The 8,932-nt window shown below is 45.6% G+C and overlaps 1 protein-coding gene across 1 annotated transcript; it reads right to left on the bottom strand.

Moving 5' to 3' along the window:
- Positions 1-649: 649 nt before the first annotated feature.
- Positions 650-3,851, bottom strand: LOC133367720 (olfactory receptor 8U9-like). Its single transcript, XM_061591819.1, has 2 exons — positions 3,481-3,851; positions 650-1,610 (listed from the first exon to the last, which is right to left on the bottom strand). Exons 1-2 carry the CDS (start codon positions 3,849-3,851, stop codon positions 650-652), a joined length of 1,332 nt encoding a protein of 443 aa, XP_061447803.1.
- Between the last annotated feature and the right edge of the window lie 5,081 nt (positions 3,852-8,932).

Genomic DNA, 8,932 nt, shown 5'->3' with positions numbered 1-8,932 from the left:
AATGCTATTTCCTTTAATTGGTTAGTTCATTTCTCTCTAGTGTAGCCCAAGTAGTCACCACTATTTTTTCCTATATCCCTATTCAACATTCACCCAGAAAATAGAATTATTTTCTTAGGAAAAATATATATATATACATTTTAATAGGAAATAAGTAGCTCAGTTCTGAACATTGAAATCTCCCATTCATTGTTTACATAAATTTTGTTAATTTATTATTACAATGCTACTATGTCTCCAAGAAGCTCAAGGTGGTGTACATCTTTCTCCACACCTCTATCTTATCCTCACAATAACTCTGTGTGAAAGACATTGACTGGACAAGGTCATCCCGAGAGCTTCATGCCTGAATCAGGATTTCAACTCTGGTCTTTCAGGTCCTAGTCTAATCACTACACCATTCTGTCTAATGTATATAATGGTTCAAAGTATTCATATGCACACAAAATGTTTATATTTATAAGCATAAATGTTAATAAACGAATGTTTATGTTTGAAATTGAATACATATCACCTTATTTTAAAAGACATTCCTTTGACAATTGAAAATTAACCTACCAAGTGATAATACTACATGAAAAATATATTACTAGACTTTATTTTAACTATCACATACTGAAAGCACTTTTAAGAAATGAAAACATTAGGTTCATTTCTGACTTTTCTTCTGTGTTTGCACTACTAGGAATGAGATGAGTCTTCTCAAGGCATCCTTTACTTCTTTATTTCTCAAACTATATATGATAGGATTGAGGATGGGAGTCAGGATGGTGTAGAAGACAGAGAAGATTTTGTGAAGGCCATTCAGTCTGTTTGTGTTTGGTATCACATAGACACTGATCAGTGTGCCATAGAAAATTATAACTACCAAGAGATGAGAGGAACAGGTGGAAAATGCCTTTTGTTTCCCTGTGGTGGAAGGGATTTTCATTATCGCTACAATGATGAACAAGTATGATGTTAAGGTCAATGTAAATGGAGGAACGGTGACCATAGAGCATACAACATGTATAATCAGTTTTAATATGTGTGTGTCACTGCAAGACAATTCTATGATTTCAAAGGGGTCACAAAAGAAATGGTCAAGTTTATTGCTAATACAGAAACCTAACTTGGAGATTAAAATCACTGGCAGAGTACTTGCCAGAAAACCACTAATCCAAGAGGTGGCAATCAGTTGGAGACACAACTTGCCATTCATCATTTTGACATAATGGAGAGGTTTACGTATAGCTATGTACCGGTCATAGGACATTGCTGATAATAGGTAGCATTCCACAGATCCTAAAGAAGCAAACAAATAAAGTTGCACAAAACAAGCATTGACTGAAATTGTCTTCCTCCCTGTAAGGAAACTGGACAACAACCTTAGCAAGATATTTGAGCTACAGCAGGTCTCCAAGCATGAGAGGTTCCCAAGGAAGAAGTACATGGGGGTGTGAAGGTGTCGATCAGTGGCAATGAGCAGAATGATGAGGATGTTCCCAGCCATAGTCAAAAAATAGATGAGAAGGAACAAGAGGAAAAGTGGAATCTGCAGTACCTCATGGTGATCTCCAAATCCCAGCAAAATGAATTCAGTTATGTATGTTTGATTTTTCTCTTCTGTGCTTTCAAATGACTGCAAGCAGAAAAGCCAATTTATGCCAAATCATAATGGTTGTGATGTCTTGGATCCCAAGACTGATGTCAACGGCATTAAATGGGATGTATATTTGGTAAATGTCTAAATGAAGATACTATCCTTTCCTAGTACATTTAGATGTGCATCCAGATGTACATCATCTTTCTTAAACATCTGCTCACCAACTCGTACAAGACTTCATGATTCTAGCCACTGACAATTTGCTAATGGAAAACAAACTCGATAAAAGGTGGGTTTGGCCTGGCTGCCTAATGGAACTGCCATATATGCCTTTGCACCATTAGAATTACAGAGGCATGAATCCTCCCAAGGGATTTATTAGATTTATTGATATATATTTAGATGATTATTATGATGTCATTCTGGTCTTTTCCACAGGTGACTTTTTTCAGACCTTTTGCACAAGATAGTTCAGGAAAATTTCAAGGTTCTAACTTAATGATATCTATATTTGCTGGGGAGGGGCTAGGTATAACATTAATAAAATAAATGATTATTTTATTTTATTAAATAAATACATACATACATACATACATAATAAATAGCATGGCTAAGTATAACATTAATAAAATAAAACAGTAATATATCACATACCTTTAATGTGGTAGTCATGACTGATTTACAGATATATGTACTTGATCCAGTGTTTTAGCATCCAATGTGCAATTTGCTTTAAAATATTGTGTTGTTTTGTCCTAACTATCTAACTTTCCACTGTGATGATACAGTACTACTGTTCCTTTATTTTATACAAAGCAGTGCTCAAGTCTTTGTCATGGAAATTTGAGATCTGGAGAAGACAAAATGACCTTTTGAATTTCAGCATCAACATGTCAGATCTTCCTTTCTACCTTCATATCTCCTTCTCCAAAGCAGAAGGACACAACCTCATTTCATTTGGAGTTTATAGGTTCAAAGAGATATTTCAGTTCATCTTCTGTTATATATAAATGAAATGAAATCACACCCACCTTTGTATTCCCGGATAAACACAAAGAAAGACACATATGAAATCTGAAAGAATCCTTTGTATATGAGCTTCCCTTTATACATGAATATCAGTATTTCCTTGGTGAGGTGATTAATAACTCACCTATTCCATATGCTTCTTGCACATTCTGTACTCAAGGGAAATCTGCAAGAGATAGAACAACTGACAATATCTATGGATAATTATCTATCTGAGGAGGGCAATATCTAATTAATTCTTTACATTAAAAAAAAAAGGATTTCTCCTGCTTGATCTCTCTCTACCCCAACCCCATCTGTGATATTCTCTCTTCCACATGTAGTCACTCTTTCCTGCACGTGAACTGTTTCACTATCCATGAATCTGGCATAAATACAAGTACATCAACTTATGGGAGTTCTTTTTTTCTGGATATTTTTCCTGGATATTTGAACATAAACAAGGAATTAAAGGAAACTGTTGTATAATTTCTAAAACCAAGAGGTCTACCATTGGCATGAAGATCTACCACCAAAATTTAATGTACAGTGAATTGGAGGTTTATTAGGAGGAATTTCAAAGAAGGCCCTAAACTATTCAGGGGAAGGGATTCACACCCTATACAGTAGAACATTTTGTTCCCTCCCTATTCTAACTTCTTAGATTTTTAATAATAATAATAAGCTAAAATTAAAACACTGTTGCTCCAGGCATTAATATATCATGCTCTGAGTTTAACAGCTGTCCTCCTGTTCCTTCCATAGGAAACATGAACGTGAAGGAGCAAAGAATAGCTAATCAATCGTCTCTTGACAGAATGTCTTCTCCTAGAATTCTCAGAGGTTCGGGAACTGCAAATTCTGCACTTCTATGTAGCTCCACTTACCAGAAACTTGGGGAGCGGCAAGCACAATTGCAGCCCAGGGTGAAGCCGCAGAAGCCATCGGAAGTAAGGGCAACGTCGCGTGTCGCGCCGAGATGATGTGCAATGTGCCGCATGGAGGGGGCGGAGCCAATGGGCCTATTTAAGCCCGGGCCGCACCCTTTGGCTTCCTCTTGGCTCACGACGAGGACAAAGAGAGGAGGATCATCGAGGGACATTTCATTAACTTGCGGTGGCCATTTTCTTTGGCTGCTTGGTCGGCGCCATTTTGGGTGGCGAGAGTCAGCGTTTTCTAGGCCTGTAGGCCTCATTGCAGTAGCGGCGGCGGCGGTGAAGGAGCAGTTGGGCCAAGCCTGGTGGCAGTTAATAGCCATGGCTCTGGTGGCTGTTCTTACCGCGGCTGCCAACTGGAGCGAGGGTGGCTTTAGGCCTTAAGGACCAGCCTCCCAGCCAGCGGAGACATACAGGCAGCGGGGCAGGTGCCTGGGCCTTAGAGGCTGGGTGCCACCTGCTGTGCTAGGCACAGCAGGGTGCCTGTTTCTCCCCCCCTTCACATACAGTTACACAAGCATAACATTATATTCAAGCTAAGCTTGTCAGGGAGCCTGCTTGCAGTATATTCAATAGTTAAAATATTATTGTTAATCATAATATTTTGAAGGGTGCTGGCCATCTGTAAGGGGGGCGGAGCCTTCACTTCAGGAGTACAGTGGGTGGTTTTTAACACAAATAATGCCCCCCAAGAAAGGTTTAGGGGGCCCTAAAGGGAAAGGGAAGGCTAGCAAGCCTCCACCCAAGCACCCCTTCCCGGTGGCACTGTCTTTGGAGGAAGACGAGGCGCAGCCTTGGGCAGCCATTTTGGCATGGCTAGAGATGCTGGAGAAGCAGAAAGCTGGCCCACCAGATAGGTGGTCGAATGCAAGGGAGGGGACAGCTGCAGGTACGGCAGCTATGTACAGGCCCAGAAGGGCCAAGGCACGAGGTAGGCACACATATGGCCAACAAGCGGGTGCTGATACTAATGTTGCTTCATTGATTCTGGCCAGGTTGGATGCGCTGGAGGCAGGGTGGTTGGGATGGGGCTGGCCGCCCTGGGGGTCATGGGCCCCAAGACAGGAGGGACAATCCTCCACTCCAGTCCGCTCCACACCACACGTAAGGCAGGGATTTCCTGCTGCTCAGGAAAATAGGCCACTTCCTTTACAAATGGCTTGCCAACAAGTTTGGCAGCATACTGGGGGGGGATTCAGCTTTATCAGCTGCCCCCTCCAGCATGGTGGCCCTACAGCATCCCGCTACAGCGACAGAGCCACAAGATGCTGTCTCAGTGCCTGTGGGAGTTACTGACCCTTTTAGTTTAATGGCTGCAGGTGCCATCCCTTTTGGGGAGGCGTCTGTTTCATTGGGATTTCTCCTCCTCTCTGCAACTAAGGAGAGGATTTGGCAGGGGGAGTATGTGGACTTGTTCGCGCTTCTTTACAGGGAACTGCCCAAGAGAAATAAAGTTGGGGATGGAGATGTTGAGCCAGAGAGACCCAAACATAAACGGGTTGAAAGGACTTGGCATAATTGATTGCTGGCCTACATGATCTATGCAGGGGTAGTCATGGAAAAACATCCCTTGAAGGGCCCCCTTATGATGAAATACTTAGATATTATTTACAGGGCATATATAGAGTTTTCTGGCCTGGCCTGGTTATCCTACAATGAAGGCTTCTGTATGCGGGTGGCTTTTGATAGGACACTCCCCTGGGATAGGAAGGAGCCCGAGCTATGGTTGCAGTTCATGGCAGCAGCGCGCGCCATGACTGGGGACAGATCAGATAGTGGGCATTTACTTGGCAAGCAGTCGGCTCCCATGCCCTGCAGTAATGCAGGACAAGGGGTTCAACAATGGCTGTTCTGCTGGGAATTTAATGCCCGTGGATCCTGTACCCGGAACCCGTGCCGTTTTCGACGCGAGTGCTCTATATGTGGGGCAATGCACTCAAGTGCGACTTGCACCAGAAACAGGCCCTTTAAGGGCGGGGGTAGGGACTATCAGGGAGGCCGAAAACAGCCCCCTGCAGGGGGCAATCAAGGAAAAGGGCCCCTCCTCAATTAATTTAACTGCTTTAGAAAACCTCCTGGACAGTTATCCGAACCAAGGGGTCGCACATTTTTTGTCAGATGGTTTTTCATTAGGCTTCCGAATTCACTACACTGGCCCACGTTTCACTTTTCGATCTCGCAACCTCCAATCCACTGTGGGAAAGGAGGACTTAGTGCAGCAGAAAATTGATAAAGAAGTGCAGGCTGGGTGAGTTCTCAGCCCATTTCTGTCTCCCCCTATTTCTAACCTTAGGGTGTCTCCCTTGGGCATCGTGCCCAAAAAGGCAGCCGGGGAATTTAGGCTCATTCACCATTTGTCCTACCCACAAGGGATGTCAGTTAATGATTTCATCCCAGATAATTTGTGTTCTGTACACTACACGTCCCTGGACACTGCAGTGTGCATGGTGCGTTCCTGTGGTGAAGGGGCTTTTATGGGGAAGTGTGATATCAAGTCCGCCTTCCGTCTCCTGCCAGTTCAGCCAGCAGATTTTGAGCTCCTGGGCTTCACCTTTTTGGGGCATTTCTATATGGATAGGGCCCTGCCCATGAGATGCTCAATTTCTTGCACTGTTTTTGAGCTATTTAGCTCTTTTCTGGTAGTGCATTATCTGGATGACTTCCTTTTTGCTGGTAGGGCAAACACAGGTGAGTGTCAGCACTTAATGTCACAATTTAGTGAGCTTGCCATGGAACTTGGAGTCCCTTTGGCCTTAGAGAAGATGGAGGGCCCTGCCCAGGAGTTGCCGGCTCCCCATGGAAAAAAAAATATCTTTTGTGTGTCAAGATCAGGGAAGTAGTCGGGGCTAAGAAAGTTCTTCTTCATACACTCCAAGAGCTAGCTGGACACCTGAACTTTGCTTGCAGGGTTGTTGCACCCGGATGGGCCTTTTTGAGGCGCGTCTATGATGCTATGATGGGGTTGTCAAAATCATCGATTCCGGGTTACAGCTGCGTTATGCGCCGACCTAACAATTTGGTCCTCCTTTTTGCAGGACTATAATGGGGTCTCTTTTGGGAGACATGAACGGCTCCTGGAAGCAGAGCTGCAAGTTTGTTTGCATGCATCTGGGTCTTATGGTTTTGGAGTGATATTTGGGTCTTCCTGGTGTAATGCACAATGGCCTCAGGTTTGGGTGGAGAAGTTACTGGTTAAGGACCTAACCTTTCTTGAATTCTTTCCCATTGTGCTGGCAGTACATTTATGGGCAGAGAGGCTGCAAAACTCTACTGCCCATTTTTGGTGTGACAATGAGGCCATAGTTCACGTTATCAACTCTCTTACATCCAGGAACACCAAGGTTATGGGCCTAGTCCGGGCTTTTGTTCTCCAGTGCCTGCGTTTTAATGTTCTTTTTTGGGCGTGGCATGTTCCTGTCATTGACAATAGTGTTGCTGATGCTCTGTCATGGAACCAGATGGACCGTTTCCGTCAGCTGGCGCCGTTGGCCAGGGCTCAGCCAGATGCCATGCCCCCTGCAATTTGGGAGATTGGAGAGCGGAGTCGGAGAGGGCCATAAGCCTATCCATTGCCCCCAGCATGCTCGCCGGCTACCAAAGAGCAGGTAGGGCAATGGAGAACTTTTGGGCCAACAAGGGATACACGCCCCAGTGGCCCATTCCGGTGAGTCAGCTGCTGGAATTTCTGGTGGATGGCAAGAGGCAGGGCCTGTCAGTCCGAGCCTTACAAGGTAAGCTAGCTGGACTTTCCTTTCTAGCTAAGGCACAGGGTTTGTAAGATCATTCCATGGATTTTCGGGTCCGCCGCATGTTGGCTGGATGGGCTAGGGAGCGCCCAGCTGCCCCTGATCACTGCCATCCTATATCTCCAGAGCTTTTAGAGAAACTCATGAGCCAATGGTCAGCAGTATGTTCTTCCAGTTATGAAATCCAGCTATTTCAAGCAGTGTCCCTTACATTATTTTTTTGGGCATTTCGGATTGGAGAAGTGGTGGCTGGGTCTAAGTTGGACCAGTCGCAGCACGCCTTTTTAATTACAGATATCAACATGAAAGCAGGAAGCGCTTACCTCATGTTACATCACTCTAAGACTGACCAGAGGAGTAGAGGACGGACTGTTATTTTAGCTCCTTCCCCTTTGCCACACATTTGCCCAGTGCAGGCCCTGCAAACCTTTATGATAGCTAGAGGAGCAGGGAGTGGATATTTATTTATTCACAGGAACGGTGATCCTCTCACTGAATATCAATTTTGGGCACTTACTAAGAAGGCTCTGCACGGATTAAGAATAGACCCATCAGCTTTTGGGACCCACTCTTTTAGAATTGGAGCGGCTTCCATAGCAGCGGGGCTGGGTTTCCCACTGGCCAGGCTGCAAGCTGTTGGAAGGTGGGCTTCTGGGGCCTATCGGAGTTATGTCCACCCCATGAGTGGGCATAGTAATTCGGAAGCCTAATGGCATTGCCTTGTTTTGGCAGGTTGCCGGAGGGGGACGGAGCAGATGCGCATCCTAATCTGTGGCCACAGCATGATTTTCTGGGTGGGCCGTAGGGCCGCATCATCTCAGATGGGCTTGCAGCTGGGGCTCAGTCAACGAGCTACTGTACAATGGCTTGGCTGGCGAGGGTTGTGCTGGGATGGGCTCCTACCTGCCCTGTTCCGGCAAGGGTTAGTGCGTGAAGTTCCGCACATTTTGGTCATTCACCTGGGAGGTAATGACCTGGGTTTACTTAAGGGCAGGGCCCTTACTGTTCAGGCATGTAGCAACATGCACGTTATAAGGCAGCATTGGCCTTCAGTTTGTCTGCTTTGGTCAGACATTCTGCCACGCAGGGAATGGTGTGGAGTTTGGAACCCCAAGGGGATAGACTGGGCACGTAAGAGGGTCAACCGACAGATTCGGTTGGTGCTTCTTGGGGATGGTGGGTTGCCCATTCCACATCCGCTCATACAGCATTCTAGGGTTGAACTCTATAGAGCCAATGGTGTTCACCTGTCAGACACAGGGAACAACATCTTTTTACAAGACCTGCAGAGGAGTCTGCTGGAAGTTCTTCTACACAGTGGGGAAAAGGGGACTAAATAGAGATTTGTCCCCTTTTTGTGGCAGTAAAGTGCGGGAGGGGAAATTAGTAACGACAGCTAGGTGGCCCCCTTAGGCACCTTTGGAGGTGAAGGGTGGTTCCAGATGCCTGTCTGTCAGGGTTTTACGGCCCGAAGACAGGATATGGGCTGCTTTTGGGGCCAACTTACCTCATCCACCCAAGGGTTCTATGGCCCCGGGGCTGGGTGACGTAGGAAGGCCTCCCTACTCACCTATAAGGTGTGGCCAGGGCAGGGGTAAGCAAAAAGGGCTTGCCCTTGGCTCCAGCAGGGGCTGGTTGCCCAAGAGCTGTAGGGCAAG

Source organism: Rhineura floridana, chromosome 11 (assembly GCF_030035675.1).
Source record: "Rhineura floridana isolate rRhiFlo1 chromosome 11, rRhiFlo1.hap2, whole genome shotgun sequence".
NCBI lineage: Eukaryota > Metazoa > Chordata > Lepidosauria > Squamata > Rhineuridae > Rhineura > Rhineura floridana.
This window is presented reverse-complemented; position numbering and strand designations above follow the sequence as displayed.

What these genes read in the sequence shown, in the direction of transcription:
- LOC133367720 (XM_061591819.1), bottom strand. Translation starts at nt 3,851, where the DNA reads ATGGCTATTAACTGCCACCAGGCTTGGCCCAACTGCTCCTTCACCGCC. An exon ending in TGCCGCTCCCCAAGTTTCTG is followed by an intron (nt 1,611 to 3,480) that starts GTAAGTGGAGCT and finishes GTCATTTGAAAG; the next exon opens with CACAGAAGAGAAAAATCAAA.